The sequence below is a fragment of the Camponotus vicinus genome, unplaced genomic scaffold (genome assembly GCF_025532165.1).
Source record: "Camponotus vicinus isolate PSW18456_S1 unplaced genomic scaffold, iyCamVici1.0 SCAF_3, whole genome shotgun sequence".
Taxonomy (NCBI): Eukaryota; Metazoa; Arthropoda; class Insecta; order Hymenoptera; family Formicidae; genus Camponotus; species Camponotus vicinus.
Genome location: NW_028141967.1, coordinates 2,804,095 through 2,825,543, shown reverse-complemented (window position 1 = coordinate 2,825,543; position 21,449 = coordinate 2,804,095). Strand labels below are relative to the sequence as shown.

General features: G+C 36.3%; 1 protein-coding gene across 1 annotated transcript; it reads right to left on the bottom strand.

Moving 5' to 3' along the window:
• Nucleotides 1–1,724: 1,724 nt before the first annotated feature.
• Nucleotides 1,725–20,830, bottom strand: LOC145967872 (trehalase). The gene is made up of 9 exons (XM_083092919.1): nt 20,585–20,830; nt 16,342–16,458; nt 13,343–13,644; nt 12,462–12,640; nt 12,090–12,271; nt 11,432–11,678; nt 10,785–11,025; nt 8,335–8,534; nt 1,725–3,090 (listed from the first exon to the last, which is right to left on the bottom strand). Exons 1-9 carry the CDS (start codon nt 20,689–20,691, stop codon nt 2,941–2,943), a joined length of 1,725 nt encoding a protein of 574 aa, XP_082949045.1. The 5' UTR covers nt 20,692–20,830; the 3' UTR covers nt 1,725–2,940.
• Between the last annotated feature and the right edge of the window lie 619 nt (nt 20,831–21,449).

Sequence of the window (21,449 nt, the reverse complement as noted above, 5' to 3'; positions counted from 1 at the left end):
TTTTACGAGCGCCGAGCGTTAAAGGTAGCTAGAATGAAAGTACTGCAGGCTATGGGGAAGGCCGGCCTGGGGGTCGTAAACATACAAGTCGCAAAATAAGCGGGCGGTGAAAGGACGCTGCTCTGTTATTGTTGTTTTCTCGGCTGACCCAACAAGATCGATTCCCGAATCAGAGAATCAATTACGCTAATGTGCAAATCGGTCTTCTTTTTTTTTTTCGCGCACACAAATCGAGTTCTTAACAACTTCCTGGTAGCAACAATTATCGTACAAATATTATGAATGATATAATTTTCGGATTGATAAAAATTGTACAGGCAATTTTCCGACTGAAAAAAATGAATCGATGTAATTACATAAGATTATACATAATCATACGTAATAAAATTCGAAATTTGGTGCAATCATATAGGGGGAGTTCTCCTAGCGCCGGACAGCACCTAGTATCGAACATATGTCATATCTATGCGAATAAAAACGCGATCGGGTAGTTATTTCGGTGACAGGATAGTGATCCACATGCAGGATGCGACACACTCCAGATTTGCATACGCAAGCTAAGAGGACTGTTAATCGATGCGTTTGAAGATAAAACGTTGCATTGTATAATTTAGAAACAGGTAATACTTACGAAGATTTGTTGTCTACGATACGTGTTCTTGTATTATGAAGTATTTTGATAAATAGTTTTCAAATATTTATGTGCTTTTTGCATAAAGTAAACTAGTTTTTACGAATTCGTTATTTTTTAATACATTTTTTGTCCCCTGGCTCGGACAGAATATTTTGTTCTAACCTTGCCAGACATTAAAAATGTCAGTATTGCATGTCTGTAAAGAAATAAGTTTAAAAAGACGAATCGATCAAAGAAGATAAAGAAAACTAGAACAGATACTACCTGTGTAGTTTGCCTAGAGAGCAATGAAAAAGATTAAATTCAATGCTCCAACTGCTAGAAATGGGCTGACGAGGCATGTGCTGATATCCCTGAGTGTTCTGATAATTGTATTTGTAATCATTATAAATTAGTTTGAAGTTATACGGTGTTTAGGGGATCTATTTTAACCATGTCCGGTACTAGGCGCCACTTCAAGATCGTACAAAATTTTATACCAAAGTTTGACACTGATTTACATATACAAAATAATGAGAGGAATCAATTGGTGGAAAGAAAACATACAGTTGTTTTTAAGAAAAAATATGGAATTGTTAATTGCAAATTACATATTTTTTCTTAAAAACAACTGTTTTTTCTTTACACCAATTGATTCCTCTCATTATTTTGTACATAAAAGTATTAAGGTAATCGAAAAATGAATATTTTACTAGATATTTTATGGTTTATGTAAAATTAAGAAATTATTTCAAGCCTCATAACTCGAAAAGTACACAATGAAGAAATACTTTATTATAGTGTTTTGGAAAGCTGTCGAGATAAGCTATAAGAATAAGTAATAAAAAATAAGGGGTTCCATTTAAAAAATTGAAGGTGACCTTCACGTGACCTTCAAACGACTTTTCAAGGTAAAACCGATGACACCATCTTATGGCCCCCTTAAAACCATACAACTTTTGTTTAAAACATTTTCACCGAAACCGCCATGGTTTCGAGATATTCGAGTGTGAAAGTTAAAATGGGACAACCTGTATAATTGAAATTATCATTTCTTTGCCGGAAATGTACATGTATCGAGATAAGGATAAAGATATTCGTACGTGCGGAATACAATCATATGCACGACGTTTATATTTATTCACACAATACAGGGTTAGATAGATCAATGTGCGATAAAATATGATATAATAAAGATGTCTCCTTATTCTCTCTCTTGTTTTCTTGTCGTGAAAGAGTAGTAACTTTTGAAGCGGTGGGAGTTTTATAGTTTCAAGAATTTCAATCACGTACCGTAAATCGAATGTCTGCGCGAGACAAGAGCTCAACTTTCCGGAAAAGAATTTTCCGAGCAGCATATGAGCAATAAAGAGGATAAATTAACAATTCGCAACTCGAGGTACAACGATATTGAACGGACGGAGAAAGGGTGGGTGGGGGAGAGAGAGGGGGGGCCTCGGCTCTCGCGTTAATTCAATATCGCGTTACAAGTGGTCCACGATCACGCAGACATTCGACATTTCCGCTTCTATAACTCAATATATTCTATGCATTACATCTCTGGCAATGAGATAGAAATTGCAAAAAAAAATTTATACTCTTGTCGGCCGCATCTCCCTCGCATATCAATTCGCGTCCTGCGATTGTGCGGACTTGCGTAATTTAAAATCTGAAAGCACGGTGGGTATCTTCACGCTGCCCTTGCAAGATCTCCCTTGTGGACTAGATTCGTTACAAGATGCTTCGCTTTATCTATACCTATCTCGTTAAACATTTAATAATTATTTGATATTAACTAAACTTATTTAAGCGTCCGTTCTACGTATTTTTCGATAAATTTTATATTTATTAATAATTTAACAATAAGGTTTCGGGAGACAATCTCTCCGGGAGTTGATATAATTGCTTCTGCAAAAATCAATATTAAGTTTCGCTTCGAAAGATCGTGTCGTCTCTCACAACTGATTCCTGGAAAATATTTTTCTACTTTTCAGGAATTTGTACAAACCTTATTTAAATATCTCGAGAATTACAAACTAATTAATATCTTCAACAACACTGGAAGACTGATCAAAAGGGATAGATAACAATTTCGATAGATATAAATTACATTCTATCGGAGAAATTAACACATTAATACATTAATCTAAAAAGAAAATACGATCAATCTTCGATTTCGAAAGACTGAGAGTTCGATTTGAAAAAGAAATTAACACGGCAATTTTTGACAGATCCGTGTCGATTTCTTTTCGTAACGTTTATTGTAAATAAAAAGCGGGGTCAGGTTCTCTTCTACGATCAATTTGCTACTTATCTGCCCACGTGCATTATCTATCAATATCGTTGCCGTTTTCCGAGGAGCTGGCGTCCGGGAAGAGTCGGAGGAACTCGAAGACGATGCCGTTGGTCCATCCGAAGCCTTCCTGAACCCTGTACTCGCCACCGCCGCCACCCTCGCCGGGATGTATCGCGTTGTACTGAAATTAAAAGGCTAATTACATCTCCCCCGACCTCCGACTCACAAACAAAGTCGCGTCGAAAGTAATCAAGGCGCGCTTTAGATCGTCGCCGCGGTTCCCACCCTCGTCGGTGAGTTAATTCCTCGATGGGGAATGCTTGCCCTGCGCGGAAATCTAATTTCGCCCAATCGAGAGGACTTGGATGAACTTTCGTCAGTTAGTTAAACGGCTACCCGTGTACATTTTAATTCGCGCGAGTGATCGCGCAAGAGTGTACGAATTATTTTGCGCTGCAATTTCCCTCTTTAATTCCCGAGAATAGAAAAGTGCAAAGGGCAATTTATTTAAATTATGCAAGGGTTGTTATCTTAGATCATTATTTCCTACCATTTTCTTTTACTCAAAGAGAATTTCTTCTCATTTTCAGCGAAAAATGGTGCACCAGTTTTCTAGCTAAAACCAATTAAGGCTCTCGAATCGTCGCGCGAAATTGAAATATCGCAGACAGATAACGAGATACGATCTTACGTTTAATTTTAATAGCGAATACCTAGCTTTGGAATTTTTACGTATTTTCCATTCGAGGGAAAATCAGTTTCGACAGATTTGGAAAGTCATAACGAGAGATTTTAATAGACCGATAGCGAGACGCGAATAGGAGAAGCGTATCGACGTATTTATTTTCATTAATGTCATATCGGTGATAAATCATCGCGACTGCCTCCCGTCGAAGGCGCACGGTTGACGTTGTTATAACAATTTCCGACCTGGAAGCGATAGGATATAAATCGGGCGCGGGGGAGGGAATGGGGGATGAAATGCTCTTCGTTATTCCATCGCTTCTCTTCGTACGATCGGGACGGCCGAACGAGACAATAACAGGTTATTATACCCTCGTATATAGCGTACTCCTCCCTTTGTCCGCAACGATGCGAATTTTTAAATTGTTACTAACCCCCCTCCCCCCCATCTAGTGCGCGTCTTGCAAAATGCCGGAAAACGATTCCTATAGCTTTTACATTGATACACATCTCGCCTAAATCTTTCGCGAAAATCGCAATATAAAGTTAAAAAATCAATTATTAATAAAATTAATTATTATCAATTATTAATATAATTATTATTGAAAAAGAATAAATTATTTAAAAGAAAAATAGAAATTTTAGAGAGACAGAAGAAATAGAATATTTATACTTGCAAATTCTTTTCGATATGTATTTTTTTGACATATTTATACTTGCAAATCTTTTTTTGACACATATAAGACGAACAATTTGTTACAAATATATTGTTTCGATGAATATTTTTGATTCTCGTGATTTTTAAATCGCGCATCGCCTATCTCTTTTTTTGTCAAATGCTCTTGAAAATTTTTTGCAAACGACACAATGCGCTAAAACTAACATTGCGTATTTTATATACGTACTTTTTAAAAGCATCGGATGATAAACGAATAACAAATCGCGATAAACTGCGATGTCAATACATCGTCGATGCATTCGTATTGATATAAATTCATATCGATGCCGGGTTTACCGAGTTAAAGAAATGCCCGAATGCGTTAACATGCACGTGTGTGTGTATCTACAATTGTGTATCTACTACTGTCGCGTTATGCGACTTTGATATATTCCCTTTACTCTGCCATCGAATGCGTAGAACGAAATCATTCTTTCGTGAAACGGAAAATAGATGTGTGACATTTATTCGTTCGTAACATTTGACTGGAATGATAAAACAGCCGCTCCTCTATCGAATGATGAATGTTATACAAAAAAAAAATAAATAAATTAGCATAAATATTTAAGCGCGAAATATAATCTTTCGAGAAAGATTGGTTCTTTTCTACAGCATCTACGTGACACTTGTTTCTACATTTTCTTTATTGTACGCCTTCTTGAGTACATATAGGAGTGTGCAATAAAAAATCTATTACTCGACTTGAAACTCGCACATACAGGCGCACGTACACTTTTCTTCTCGCAGACAATCTCGTTGCAGAGCGTACTTTGAAAGAGGAGGAATACTTGATAAACGTAAATGGTAGATTGCGAGAAACTAATGTGTACAGAGTGTCTCAAACGTTATAATTACAGATTGTTTCATTCAATTTGTGGAGACTTTTCATCTAAAAATTGATTAAACAATATATTTTTTGTACGACTTTGACAATTTTTGAAAATTAAACATTTGTTTAATTTTGCTTCTCTTCGTCAACTACAATTTCATCTTTTTCTACTTTGTTACGAGATACATTTGTATAACACCCCGTACATTCGTAATAAAACAGCCTATTTCGCGACGACACAAACCAGAAATGAACTGAAATAAATTGTTCCGGCTTATTCGAACGCAAAAAGACACGGTGCTTTAATGCGCGTAAACTTAATAATTAATATTCCGAGTCAGTCAACCATATTAAATTATGAAATTAGAGACGAGGGGGAGGAGGAAGAGGAGCGGAGAGATGTAATTTCCAGCGTGCCTCGGAATAAGTGAATTTCTTTGCATGCCATCATTCACGCTCGATGAAATAAGTTTGAAAAGCGTGCCACGAGCACTTTTCCTTTTAGCTTCTCCTTCATTAGTAAATGGCCGTGCGATCTAATCTAAAGCTCTTACAATGAAAGTAACCTCCATACACTAGATACGTATGTGTGCGTGTCGCATTAAACTTGGAAAAATTATTTATTAATTCATCTCCAACTGAAGGATACGCGCATGTGCTTTATAAGCTTATACTCTTGTCAAACGCGAAAAAAGTTAGTTTATTCCGAGTTCATTTGAGCATTATAAAAAAAAAACGAGATAGAACATAGATCATATTCTCTCGCTTCCGGCAAAATAATCCAATGTGCTTGCGGCAACTTCATCCGGAAATTTAGTTTCAACGTACACACAATCGAGAAACGTATCACATCCGTGGATTAAACTTTATAAATGACGTAAACGCGTCGTTAAAAATAAATAAATGTTGCATCCTCTCGAAGAATTAAGCTCGAAAATCGCATTGGAAAATAATGCACACGAGAATATGATTTCAATTTGTCAACGCGAAAAAAATTGTCTCGTCTCTTGCAGAGGAATGTAGATCCTGAGGGACTTGGGTGTCTCCCTCTTTTCATTTTCAGGACAAGGCGAACGAAAGAAGCCTTGATTAAATCGATCGACTATGTTTGTTCAGCGAGATGGACCGACTATTTTTTCTGCAGAGCTCTGATACTACGATATCAACGCGACGTGATTCGCGCAAAGTTGCCAGGCACACCCTACGTTTCGTCGTCGCCATTCCATTCTCTCTCGCTGGCCACATTGTTCATAATTATTGCATTAATTTAAACTTGCCCATTAAAATAACTTTACTAATTCCAACGCTAGATTATTAATATTAATATTTAATGATTCTTTCTCTCTCTCTCTCTCACATGCACATATGAGTATATTTATAGCTATTTCTATGTTCGTTAAATATGAACACGAAATAGTCGATTTTTATTAAAATACTAGCAAAAATATCGAACACAATTTTATTTTATATAAAGTCTCGAAAAGAGAAAATTTTTAAGTATTTGGATAGCATAATTGAAACATTTCGAAAAGTACACATCGAAATTTATACTTTCAGATATTACAACATCTCTATGTAATAATTGCAACGTTCGGTAATTCGATAAAATGTTAAAAGTTATGACATGATAATTCGGGAAATTAAATTCGTGATAATTCCGTTTTTTTTCGTGTTATTATAAAATATATTGTGTGTGTGAATAATTAACGAGGATTTCAATAAAAAAGGTAAACAGATGTACACGTACAAATGCATGCGCTGAGAGCAGAGTATAATTTAAAGGGAGAAAAAGAAAAATTTTTCCCGCTTTATTCCGGCCATTGCGTATACGGCCTCCTCAATATGCATGAGCGCACCGACAATATTTTTTTCCCTTCTGGGGAGAGAGAGAACGAAGGAGAGCAAGAGGCGGATAATGTACATAACATATTTTCTCTCAATGTACCGTGCTCCTAATCGCAACGTTTCCGCACGAGCGTCTTGAATCCTCTCCTCTCCGAGGGGTGGTGAAACAAAACAAGACAGATTAGAGCGAGCCGTACACCGGACGTATTTCCCGAAGGCTTTCGAGTCATCTCCCTCTCTTTTTCCCTTCCCTGTTTCCTTCCACGTTCCAGCAGGACAACGTGGAAAGACAAGAGCATATATATATATTTAGAACACCCTATATATATAGGGTGTTCCAAAATTCGCGATAAATATTTTAATGACAAATTCTGTGTAACATTTTAAGACGAAAATTCTAATACGAAAGCGTCGAGGTTATAATAGCTTTTAAATGGGAAAAGTTTAAAGATCACGAATGACAGGTTTAAAGGTTAGGGCGTTCAGGGATAGCAAAATGGCTAATAGTAAAGATGTTTCCTTGAATAGAATGCTTTTGATATCGGTGAAATTATTGTGAAAATATTCAAAAATTTCATTAAAAATCGTGATCTTTAAATTTTTATTAAAATATTTATTTATCGCGAATTTAGGAACACCCTGTATATATATATATATATATATGTATATATAAGGGAGATCACCCTCGCGTGCGCATTAGATGGTCAACTATCTCTTCCTGTAGTCGAAATTCGAGAACATTTTCCGAAACATAATACATATTTCATCGAGTTTCCATATCGAAAAAGAACACGAGAAGATACGTCCGCATCGCTTCCGGAAATGAAAATGTTTGCTCCGATAGATATTAATTAGTAATGACATTAGATATTAATTAATAGTGACATAGCTGCACTTTTTTAATTTGATATCAGCAAAGTGTATCGATATCTAGTTGTCAATAAGAAATATTAATAAAAAAGCCAAAAAAATACGTTACGAGAAGAAATTAATTGAAATTAAAATAACACCAAATTAATTACTTCCTTTAAATTCGAGAGGGAAATATTGGTTCATCAGATCGCGAAATAAAAGTGCGTGTTACATTTATACATTTTTGCGATAAAACTTCATTATCATAAAAATTGTCCTTCTTGAGGAAATTAATTCGAACTATATTGGTGGAATCTACTATTCCCCTTAGGGGACTCTGGAAATAATTCTGACATGCATTAGTATCTGTGTGTGTGGAAACATCTGCCGTAGCTTGTCAGCAGGAAACGTCTCCCCTTAATCTGTTACTTTTCCGGTCAGCGGAGCGGTTTGCGAATGAATAGGGTCCTCGCCTAACGCAAGAAAGAGAGACTCACCTTCTCAAACATTTTGCCGTATTCATCGTAGCCAATATAATTCGATCTCAGCCATCTGCCGGCCAGTGTTTCGGCCATATCTATCGCTTCTTTCACCCCGGTTCGGTAGAGACCCAGAATCAAAAAGGACTGCAAAGGCGGCCACGCGTTAGGGAAGTCCCATTGTTCGCCGGTGTAGTTCACGGAAGTTGGCGTGCCACCTGCAACGGAAAGCAAGCCAAGTTTCTTATTGTGTCTTATTGTGTCGGAGAGAGCTCGATATCGCTTTCTGACTCGAGACAATCGATTCCAGGGAAGAATCGCTACACGAAATGTGACGATATCTTGATCCTTTGACTATTAAATTTCAATGTATCTTCTTCTATAATTTTTCATTGAATTATTGAACAAATTACAGCTTAATCCGTCAGTAATCGAATAAGTAAAAACTAACTCAGAATATCGTGTATCGTGGGATTAAAACATTCATGACGAATCATATTAAATATGCTATCCACAGAGAAAGAGAGAGGGAGAGAGAGGAAGAGAAAAAGTGTTCCAATTTATCGGAATTCCTTTCATCTATATTTCTTGCGAGTCCTTTGATCAATATGAAATCGATGTTTCTTTAATAAAAATTTGGTCGACTCGCAATTAATCTTAACGCTACTGCTCGATGCTTGGAGAAAGTATAATCGATCGCTTCTTTTTATCATTGAAGGTGAAAAATTACAAGACGTAATAAGATTCTTTATAAAATTAACTTCGAATTAAAAAGTTTTTTTCTCGTAAAAATTTTTTATTTTACCTACAATTTTACCTCTTCTTTTAAAAGGAACATTTCTAAATTCTACTTTTCAAGCTGTACGCACCCAAGTTTAAGGGAAAAAATTATGTTGTCTGAGAAACTAAAAGTATCGCGTTGAAAATAATTGGAAAATATTTTAGTTAATTGCCAATATCTCGGAGACGAGGAGCAAGATGTCCATGTCGAGGAGCAACAGCGGCATTTATTCGCGAGAAAATGCTCCCGAGGACTTTGACGAATCACTGTCACTGACAGCCGCATAAATCCAATCGAGAATATTTCCTAGGATCCATCCAATTTTTCCGACTACGAGTCGATCATTGATAGATCGCGATATTTCACGTGCCCCGCCTAACATCTCCCTCGCATACATTTCTCCCCTTCCCCCTCCCGGTTACGTCATTATGACGAATGATGACGGTTCACTCGCAAACACCCTGACTCGCCAAAGCTGCTCTTACGAATGCACTTGGAATTGCGTAAAGCTATTATTTGTAAGATAGCAAAATCCAAACTCTCCCCAGCTGTTTCAATTATTTATCGCGAACGGCAAGATATTTGCATCCGCGCTACTCGCTACCCCATGCAAGCTCGACGACGGGATATGTTAAATTCTGTCCGGTTAGCACTTTATATTCTATTAAGGACTAACTCGTCGTATCCATGTCGCTCGTTGAATTTGCAGCTGAAGTTACGTAATGAATATTGTGATTCGCTATCGAATAATTTGGCGCAATTATTTTTAATGAGTATTACGCGCGCGCGATTATATAGAATTCCAATTTGCTTGAGATAATCCATCTGTAACATTCCTAAAATTCTCGCCGATCCGTGTATTATATTGTACAACGTTTACACATAATCTGATATCTGAACGCAGTTTAATACGCTTGGTAATCTACCTCAATTTCTCTTTGAGCAGAGTTAATCGACGAAATTATTGTTTACTCCGAGATCCCGGGGATGACTGGCAAAAAGAGGAAGCTTTGAAAAAGCGAGTTCGAAAAAGAAAATAGAAGATAAATGATCTCGCGCACAAAAACATATCTTCGCGGAAGTTGAATTAACTCGTATATCCCGTATTCACCGAGCATTATATCGATCGTCGAAACCTTTGGTCTTTCCGACTACGCGTTATTTTTATCCGATTTATTTTTGCCATTCCGGCGCCATTTGTTTATTTTATTTCGGTTGTTTTGAAAGGGACGAAGAGCGCTCGAGAGGAATGAAAGATTTAAACGGTAGACTTAAGCGGAACAAGAGAAATCTCGAGAAGAGCGGGCAAAATTTGGAGAAATCTCGAGACGCAGGGAATATTTTAAATTCGCGGATTTTGCGAACGACGACAAAAGATTGATATAAGAATATTAAAATAGAATTTACTACTTGATATCCGAAAAATCGAAAAGAAAAGATTAAATTTAAATTTAAATTAATAATTATGTATTTATTAATTAATAATGTATATTATTATATATGTAAATTTAAATTTAAATTAATAATTATATATTTATTAATTAATAATATATATTATATTATTTTTTTAATATTTTACAGGAAGGAACAAGAATATATTACGTATATTTTGCGCGTTAAAAGAAGGAAATTTCATTTCTGTGTGAGAAATCATAAGGGGGAAATATTGAATATATGCAAAACTTACCAAAGTACAAATCGATCTGGTTTCTCTTGAGGTAGGAAATGGCCTTGAGGGCGTAATCGACGCTCTTATTTCGATTATAGCTCATTGTGTACAAGGGCGTCAAATTGGAAGGATAGAATGAATTTCTGGATCCTTTATCTCTCGTATCATAATCAAGCCAGATTCCCTCGTCTTCGTTCCAGAGGATGTTGTCGATGGCAGCTTGATAGTCCACGGCGGTCTTGGCATAACGCCGGACCTTCTGGAATGAGAAGGGAAGGGTGGGAGGGGGATGAAATAGCGACAACAGGGTATATGTTACACGACTGATAACAAGGGACCAGGCGATAATAATATTACGTCACGTCCGCGTATCTAGCGTAAGAGACGATTTCTCTCAAAATTCGATAATATTACATTATCCTACCATTTATAATAGTCGTTTTATTTCCGTTTCCCTTCATGCATCATCAAGAGAAATGGAAGGGACACATTTGTAATCGTTACACGTCATAATTAAAGATCTGAGAGAATATTCCGATATTCCCTTATTCGCGTCGCTTTGGGAGACGACAGAACAATAAATACGGCGTATCGTGTTTCGCGCTGATGGTACCTCGCGTTTGCGGAGCCATTGAAACGGAAGGGTAGTTCAGCGAGAGGCTTACCTCGGGATTGCCCAGGATACCGTGAAAATGGGCGAGCAATCGAGCGTTCCGCTGTAATATCGCATTCAAATCAACGGGTATAATATCGCTCGTCGAGACGTTGATGAGACTGAGGTTGGCGTTCCTGTCGATTCGTATGCACCATCTGTAGGAGAAGTCCCAGCCGCTCTCGGCCGCGGCTTTCAAGTCGTTGTAGATCCCCCCGCGCTCCTGCTCCGGCAATTGTTGCACCAACTGGTAATCGTTCCTGCGAGAGGACGTACACGTTCGTCCTTACTCGTTCTCGTTAGGTATCCACCGCAATTAGCGGCGCGCCCGCTCCTGGGTATGATCGATGCAACTGTCGAAATATAGATACCTTTACGGGGAAAAATGACGACGGACCGAGCGTCACGTTACACACGTTACGCGGACATAATTCAATACGTGGAAGAAAAAAATCGCGATTCTGTTTCGCCTCTCGAATTTTTCTCCGGAGAAAAATCGCGCGCGAATTCCCATCCATATTCAGTCGGATTCGCATCCATAAATTCCGCGATGGTGGTCGTAAAATGAGGAGAACCGCCAGAAATAAATTCCTTGGAGAATTTTGACAGTTACATCGATCACCCGGGGGAAACGTTCCACAATCGTGTTTCCCGTCGAGAAGGAAACTTACTTGTAACTCTCCGGTCGCGGACCGTTGCTGTTTGTCACGTAACGCGCCATCCTGTAAGGGGTACCGTTCTTCATTACGGTCACCGTCTTCTCGTTTTGCCAGTATTCGAATTCCTTCTCGAGGATGGCTATATTTTGCCTCAGAAACTCGCGATCATTCGTATACTCGTAATACTTCTCGACCTGGAAGAGAGCGTTTCAGCGTTTCAGACAAAAATGAAACTGCGAATTCTTCGAGAAACTGTTTAAAGGAAGACGGAACGACATCGCGTACAAAGAAACCCCGCTATTGGCACGAAATGCAACTAATTCGGAGACAGAGATGGAAAAATGTGCTTTGTACTCGAAAGAGGTTGAAGATGTCATTACGTACCATCGGTATCAACAGGGGCGGTTGGCTTCGAGACAAGTAATAAACTCTACCGCCGTTCGGAACGAAGCCGAATTTTTCTACCATGGAGAAGAAATTTTCGATCATTCCTTTAACAGTGTTGGGCATGTCGCATAATAAGAGTCCCTCGATTATCCAGTAGCTGTCCCAATAATAAAATTCTGCAGCAAAAATTTCATCCCTTCAGTGCGCTTGAACTCTTTCTCTCTCTCTTCATATTTATTATTCTCAACGAAATGTTTATGATAATCGATTGGAAAATTAAATTTTTAATTCAGGAACTATAATTTTATCATACGAGAAAAAAATAAATTCGTCCCTTCATTTATTCTCAGTCTGAAAGAGATCGTCTCTATATAATAGTTGTATAAGCGTCCACTTTTACAAAGAGAAAGAATTCAAGAGATAGAACGAGAATTCGCGTATAACAAATATCATAAAAATTATTATCACTTCTTGAGTCTTGGCAATGCAAACACATAAAAATACGTAAACGACTTTCCGCTACTGCCAAAGTAAACACATAAAAATGAATAGTCGCAAAAATGTCAACCGTACGCCATCAAGGCTCTACGGATGTAACTGTTCTCAAAGTTCGCCAGAGGATACAGACTTTTTAGGGACTCGTTTATGCAATCTGAGTGGAGAATGTAAAAGCTCACATCCAGACGTTTTTAAGATTCTCCATTAAAATTCGACGGCAACAAGCGAAGCTTTTTAAAGATACGTAAATCAAGATTAGCTAAATATTCATTTCGTTTAACTGGAATATTCAACGAGTAGAAAAATCGATTAAAGCCGCGTCACGTTTGCTTTAAAGTTAAACGGAAAGATAATTTCTCGTCGCTTAGACGCGATATCACCTTTAAATCGTCCTCCGGGAACAACGAAAGTGTTATTCACATAAATCAAGCTGTGTCGTTGCGGGTGGATCATCACGTCGTCCCTTATCTTTCTCGCTAGCGTTTTCCAAATATAATTCAAACGTTTCGCCCACTCGCGAAACTGCGGATCTTGAATGACTTTCAGGATGTCCGGATTCTCCTTCCAATCCAGCAATGTTGAGTTGGCCAGTTCATCTTGCATAGCAAAGTTCTCGTTGACGTAAGTAGCCACCTCAGAGCGATTAGGCGAGTTGTTGGTTATTTTCATCAAGGTATTGAAACTAGGACAGTTCGAATCGAATTAATTGAATCGAATTTATTGGATTTTTACAGGTTCGTTTAACGAGAAAAAAATATTTAGTTTTATAATATTTTCGTAAAAAGTAAAATGGAGAAATTTTACCTCTTTTCCTTCTTTATACAATATTACTAAGAAGCTTTTTATTCGACAAATACAATATTACTTATTATCCTTTAAGCTGCTCTTAAAGTTCATATTAATTTTAATGCATTTTGCGTTGTTTGATAAAGCGATATTTATTATCTAAACAGCACAGATATTTATCATTCAAACACGCGTTATCTCGTAATGGAAAGCTTGATAATGATTTATATGATAATAAATTTCTGATAATTTACTGCAAATACGTTTTATTAGTTTTGCCGACAAATTTTTATATATTATATATATTATATATTATATATTATATATTATATATTATATATTATATATTATATATTATACATTATACATTATATATTACATATTATATGTATATTATATATTATATAAATATTATAAATTATATTTATATATATTATTATATTATATATTATATATTATATATATTATATATTATTTATTATATATTATATATAATATATTATTCTGTATAATTTATAGAAGTCTGCGGTTTTGTGATAAGCGAAAATATCTGACCTCATCAGTTTTACTCATTTCTTCCTTCATATTTATTCAGCTGTTATATAATATTTTACGAGGTTACCCAGATTATGTAACGCATTTGCAGAAACAAATCTCCCCGCGAATCCGATAATGTCGTGCGGTTGTAGATCCTCGGAAAATAATTCCAATATGCGTACTCACATTCCCGCTCGTTATCGTCGTTGTTATCGCGATCGGAATAAAAGTCACAAAGTTCGATGCGAGAGACCATAATCCCGCAAGGCGGAAAGAAATCCGTAAAGGGTGAACGAAAGCGGGCATAACGTACAACGATGTATATACGCGATGCCGTAAAACGGAAACCATAAATATCTCTACACGGGAAGCGATTGAATCCGCGGATGAATCGCGCGGAGAGAGTCGCGTGCGGGGGTAGCCGAGACAGATTTACTCGCGGCACGAGTCCATTAAAGAATCCGAACGATCGTCCCTGTCATCCTCATTGACACACACGTAGAAAATATTCCACGCGATAGTTGACGCCAAGTCTGACGTCATTTATAAAACGCAATATGTTGCAGAAAAAGATATAGATAATCGCGAATCTCACGCAGAGCATCTCGCTTCAAATGTTATTTCATATCGCAATTTCTGCTGGGATCTTTAAGCACATCGATAAGATAAAGATTGATTGTTAAACGCGAATAAAAATCGAGGTAAAAAAATTGCTGAAAGGAATTCATGCATCTCATGGCGTACGAGTAAAAAATATCGATATTGCTGAATTTAATTTTCAATTTGCCTGCCAAATATATATCGTGATACATCATGCATGTCAGTGAAGTAAAGCTACGTATTTGCTCTCAGCTGCCGTCACGCGATTAAGATCCCCTTCATCCGAGCTACCACGGAATTTGATTACGTATCGTACGAAGCGACACCCTCGTACTCTTCCGATCCAAATGACGTATTTATGGTCGGATCGAAAGCGAAATTATGGAAACATATCGAGAGACTGACTGTGGCCCCGCATCTCCGAACGATTCTATTATTTCGCTACGATAATAAGTCACTTTTCGACTTTATATATGACTGAAGAAAGCTTTATATATTTTGTCTCAAAAGGAGAAATAATTGCTTTCGCATAAAACTAAGAAGTGGCAAAGAGAGAGGAAAAGAACTTGTTGAAATTAAAATTAAATTATCTGTTATTAAACTAAAATTAATTAACTAACCTAATTATCTATAAAACTTAATTATTTGTATCGTATTAAAATTTTTATTTGATACGCAATATTTTTTTAAATTGATATCTTATCTATTTAATAACTGTTGCTTGTTTTCTTATTCTTCCACGTTACTTTTTATAAAAAACTTACTTATCATGTTTGGTTTCATTTTATATTATTTTATATATTACTAAAAATATTTTAAAAATATTAAAAGAGAGAAAAGTAAACTAAACATATTAATTTATTCAAAAAGGAACCGCTTTGTCTCTTTCCTTTTTCCTCTTTTCAGCCAACATATTAAAATGCACCGCCTCGTTTCAAAGCTTATACGTTTTGCTTTATTAAAAATAATAGCGGATTATTTAAATAATAGAGATTACGCATGAGACATAATGTTTGATGTATTCTGATGGAGCTTCACAATTAATTGAAAATTTAAATTACAATATTTTGGCGTGAAAGTGTGAATGCAAATTTGGAAAACGCGTGCAATCATTGAAATCGTTTCTGAATATCGATATAGTGCTTCGAGGAATTAAATATTCACCTCTTTTTATTTTCTCTCTCCAGCCTTCTATCCTTCGGCAAATAAATATATATAAATATAAATTACTTGAATCGACGCAAGACGTTTTAAAAGATGAAACTTATTTTGCGACAGCCATAGAAAATTCAGTGAGAAAATCCGATGCATTAAGAAAGATTGCTCGCGAAAAGATAGAAAAGTACTAAAAAAATTTCTATCTTATATGATTTTGAAAGGAGAAAAAGAGGGAAAGAGAAATATCAAGCTCGTTATATTGTTCGATTCGCCTTTTGTACAACGGACATCAACTTACTTGTTCACAGTTACATCCGGATCGTGAAGCTGGTAAAGATCCACGAAGGTTTTGCTGTCGTTAAATATCCCGGCGAGCTGCACCGTTTTCAGCAATGGTCCTTCGCAATAAACCTTGCTGCAAATCAATATAATCGCGTGAGATGGATAACGGGAAAATGGGAAAGTGTAATTAACAAACATCGCCAATTAGGTCTCGATAAAAATGATTATCCAATCACGCGCGTTTCTACATAACAATGTTTGTAGTACGTGATGCCGTGCGTTCGACAGGCCGGCAACAGCTAAATTAATAGATTTTGCGGAATTGTATTTGATGCAACTGTACTAACAATCGCGTATTAAAACACTGGCGTAGTCATTGAATCTTCTGAAAAAAATGCATCTCTCAGAGAATAGAGATAGCAGAGTTTAATATTAAATTAAATACCGTCACGCGACAATAAACTCGAAATGACAATCTGTCACAAATATAATTACGTACTGATTTAATATTAAAAACTGAAGACGTTTGATTAATTTTAAGTTCAAAGGAGTGTATAAATAATGAAATTCTCTTTCTTCAAAATATCAGGTTCTTAATAAAAATGCTCTGGATCATATTATATATTCTCTTGAAAATAACGATCTCGTGTACTCTCTATTTGCCTTTCAAGCAGACTGCATATTTAAACAAAGTGACATATGTCTTTTGCGGTCGTAAATTAAAAGCTAAATAATTAACGAAATTAAGGCGCACAATTTGCATTTACTTATTTAAGAGTCATGCGTTACACGAGAGGCATGTTATTATCGTCGAAATATTTAACCATTTAATATTATCTTAATATTTTCGAAATTAATTCCTTTATACGAGAATAGCGAGACAGAAAGACAGACGAATGATACACATATTTACTTTATTTTAGGAAATTAAATTTTCTTCAAATTGAAATTAAATCCGAGATATTTCGAAATATTAACTTTAATTTATTTAATGAATAAATTTAATTTAATAAAAATAAAATGTATGAGTAAAAAGTTTTAATTACACATCAAAAGAATTATTTTCGACCGGCTGACGTTGAAAATAAGAAACTTTTAACGGAATAATAATTTCCAAGTTCTTCCCTCTAAAAGAGAAAATCAACTTGAAATTTATATTATACAATCCGTGGCTAACAAGAGATACTTATTCGATCTAGAGTACTCTTACATGCCCCTTTTTACCGTTGTTTAGAAAACTTTTTCAATCAACTATATCTTATCTTAAGACATCAAACGTCGATATATTTTCCAACGATGACCAAGAGCCTGTCTTAGCAACCGTGAGAGTTATATATCCGAGTTTAAGCGAGATGACAACTTTAAGTGAAACTCGGAGACTGTTATTTTTCCTCGACAGTCACGTCGACATTGACGTCGATCCGATGCGAAATTCCTGTTTCCTGAAACCGACGGGCCATAAAATAAGCTAAGAAAGTTGCATAGCTGAAAAGCGGAACGGGAAGTTGCGCGCGGCCTTTTGTCTTCATGACGACTACGGGATCGTCGGAGCATAATGAACGCTCCGTCTTCGTTCCGATGTGAAACTCCACCGATACACGAAGGAATGGTGCCTTTCGCCGGGATACCTCGATCGAAAGATCATCAAGAGAGACGAGAAACAGAGAGGGATAATAAAATCCATTACACGGGATCAAGCCCTAAAAATCCCGAAAAGTTGACACGCTCCAATTTCGAGATTCGCAAAATCTTCAATTTCGCGACAGTTTTTGACATCCGAAGACTCTCTCTCCACATTCGATGTTTGAGCGAAAAGATTCGGTGATATTGAATGCTTCTTATATAAAGGGAGAACCAGACGATTTTCCACGTCAAAACCGTCCTCCTAAAACGTCTTTTGAGGAGAAAAATATTTAATCTTCTGACAAAAATAGTTTATAGCTTGTTCAAAATAATCACGTTCACATCTACATCTTTTATATATTATATATACATGTATTTTATGTAAAAATGTGTTCAAATATTTTTTTATACATAAACAATAAAGAGTAAATGATGAATATTGATCCGCCATTTCTTCGCTTCTCCAGATTATTACAAGGGATGAAAACAGCATGCAATTTACTTGGTGTAACTTCCTTACTCTGCAAGTGTCCCTAATTAAAAAAGTTTACAATCGATTATCCACTGGTGCATTTTATCCTTAATTCATCCGACACGATCGTCCAAAGTAAATAGAAAAATACTTTACTTTTTACGTCACGAACATGGCTTATTTTTGTTAAGGCTGCTGTTAGAATCATCCGCTTGTCTTTCATTTCAAGTGATTCGTATGAGTAAGTGAGCCTTGTCGATATGTCTTAACCCCATCGTCTGTTCAGGGCTGTCCGATGAATCGAACGAGGGCGTTTCCTGTCCGTGGCTGTACCATAATGGGAATTTGATGGATTAAAGGAGACGAGGAATCGAGAGAACTCGGAATCAAGGAATCGAGAGTCGGAAACTGTAAAGAGATACTTTTCGTAACCGGAATGTTTTCCTCATCGAAGAGAATAAAACCCCATTAACGGACACTTCACATGTTTCCTTCTCGAGTGGACGAGCGAGGACGAAATTTCGGTTACGAGAGTACGGATGAAATTTTTCATGAAGTCAGAAAGTTTCGCGTTTGCTCTTGACGTTCCTGACAACCCACATCTTTTTTTCATCGAATTTTTAAATGTAAAGAACCGATCTTATCAAGTGACTTTTGTTTCTTCGAGTGCGCAAAGTATAATTTTTTTATTAATTAAACGTAATTAAAATACTTATAGATTATGCATATTGATAAAACATATTTTTAAAGATCGTCATTTTTTCGACATTTTTATCTTCGACATTTTTATTATAAATTTTTAATATTATAAATATTTTTATTATAAATTTTTATTATATAAATATTTCTCCAATATTTTTACTATTATAATTATATTAATTGATTGATATTGATAATCCAAAAAGAAGTTTAAATTAAATTGCAATTGATTAATCGACGTTAATGAAATGAGAGACTGTCAACGTCCTTGCTCATCGCGATAAGTGATTGATAAACCGTTCAATACGCGAAGAAACTCACTCAAACTGTCATTCACAATTCTAGCGATGCATTCTAGCTATTATTTCTAAAATTGGCAAAGTTGATGACGATGTAAGCGAATTGTTATCGAGCTACAGATAAGCCGTTATCGACCACAAAAATTTCCGGAATAACTCGTTGATAATCTACACAATTTTTTCCGACATGCAACAATAAGTGTAATATGTGCATTATAAAGTAAGAATGAAATGACAGGTTTAAAATTAATTTCCTTATGGAAAGTTAAATAAGCTGCATCAATATATGCATTACAATAATTAATATTGTTATCTGACAGCCTGTTTTCGAAAGAAGCAAATATACAATTTCTCTGTGTTTCATTAATGTATGCTTCATTAATCACATTATCGTATGATTAAGCAAGACTAGTGGGATTCATAATTTCTGTTTTCCTCAATAATAATTCAAATGTGCTCGAATTATTAATTAATTCTATAATTGTCGAATGACAAACGCTAACCAATCGTATCATATCATTATTTTTTGACTATTCTTGCCTCATTAAGCTATAAAGGGAAGGACAAAAGTAATCGGTTTGATATCAACCAAAAGTAGTAAAAGATACATATTAGAGAGAAGAAGAACGAGAAGATCAAGAAGTTATCCTTCTCATTGCGTTCTTTCAACAAGAAGTGCTACAGTCTCTTGGAGACAATAGCGAAAGTTTCACCTGCTGTCAATAAGGCGACCAACGAGGGATCACTAAAATAACTAGACTTACTCCGAGAGTTAGTCAGGAGACTGCATCAAGATTAATTTACACCGACTCGCTGTAAATTCGCTTTGTCATTTAAAAAGACGTTGGAAGCTCAAAGTGGCTTTGAAATAATTTGAACAATAGAAGATGATCTCCTTTTCATCAAAGATCAAGAGAGGAGAAAAAGTTGTAAGGATTGATACACGCTTTGTATATATTTTGCATTTGTACTTTCTCTTTGAATATCTTTCGATATAAAAGATATTGAATATCGCATTAAAGGGGATAAAAACTTGCGAGCATTTTTTGAAAAAGAAGCAACGATTCGATCGTAAAGCTTGAGTCTCGATCGCGAAATGAAGCGAGAAAGAGCAACGATCGCGCGTTCGCTCCTCTCGCTGGTTCTTGTATTATACTTTCACTCACCTGTCACAGAAATCCTTGGGCCCGGAGGAGTCATCGGCGCGATTCACGATCGAGGCCGCGTCGCTCGAGGTGACCGCGAGGGAGACGATCAGAGCCAAGACGATCATCGTCGATAGTCGATCTCGCGATCTCGATTAGGATCCTTCAAGCAAACGCGCGGGTGATCCGAGCGAAAAATCCGAGCCGAGATCTCTCTCCTTGTCGTGCCCCTGGGACCGAAGTCTCGGGCACTATAACCGAGAGTGAAAAGTAGCGATCGGTTATATCTGCGTCGCACGCGCGCATGTTGCCGATAACACGCCGTTCGGCGAATAGGCACTCTCCCTCGATTAGCTGCTGATTACGCACATCGTGTATGTAAATTTCGGGCCAACAGCTCGCACCACCGATATATATGTGTGTGTGTGTGTGTGTGTGTGTGTGTGTGTACGCGTGTGTCTACCGTTTATCAAACAAGAAAGATAAGTGCTAAAGGGTCGATAGCGGTAAATAATGTGGATCAAGGAAAGGAGAGAATTATCATTAAGACAACATCATTAATCTCGTAAAAGTGTCATAAGGTGTACGTCTGTGCAAAACATATGATTCTGATGTAGATATCTTTTTCATATTTTAAAGATTTAATCAGACATTTTTAGAGGAAATGTGTGTGTGTGTGTGAGATTCATTTATCTCGACTTATTTATCTCTTTTTTTAAGAAAATTTATCTTGAAAAGAAACTACATACGTATAGATTTATAGTATCGTAGTATCAAAGATTTGTATTCGTAGTATTATAGATTTGATCTTTGATTTATCAAGATAAAAAGGTAAAAATTTATTTAACGAGATAACGTGTTGAGAATAATATTTCAATTATTATTC

Coding starts and splice junctions, on each gene's coding strand:
- LOC145967872 (XM_083092919.1), bottom strand. CDS start 20,691: ATGATCGTCTTGGCTCTGATCGTCTCCCTCGCGGTCACCTCGAGCGAC. Junction 12,641..13,342: donor TCCCGGAGGACGATTTAAAG/GTGATATCGCGT, acceptor TTTTTGCTGCAG/AATTTTATTATTGGGACAGC. Junction 11,026..11,431: donor GTATCCTGGGCAATCCCGAG/GTAAGCCTCTCG, acceptor TTCTCATTCCAG/AAGGTCCGGCGTTATGCCAA.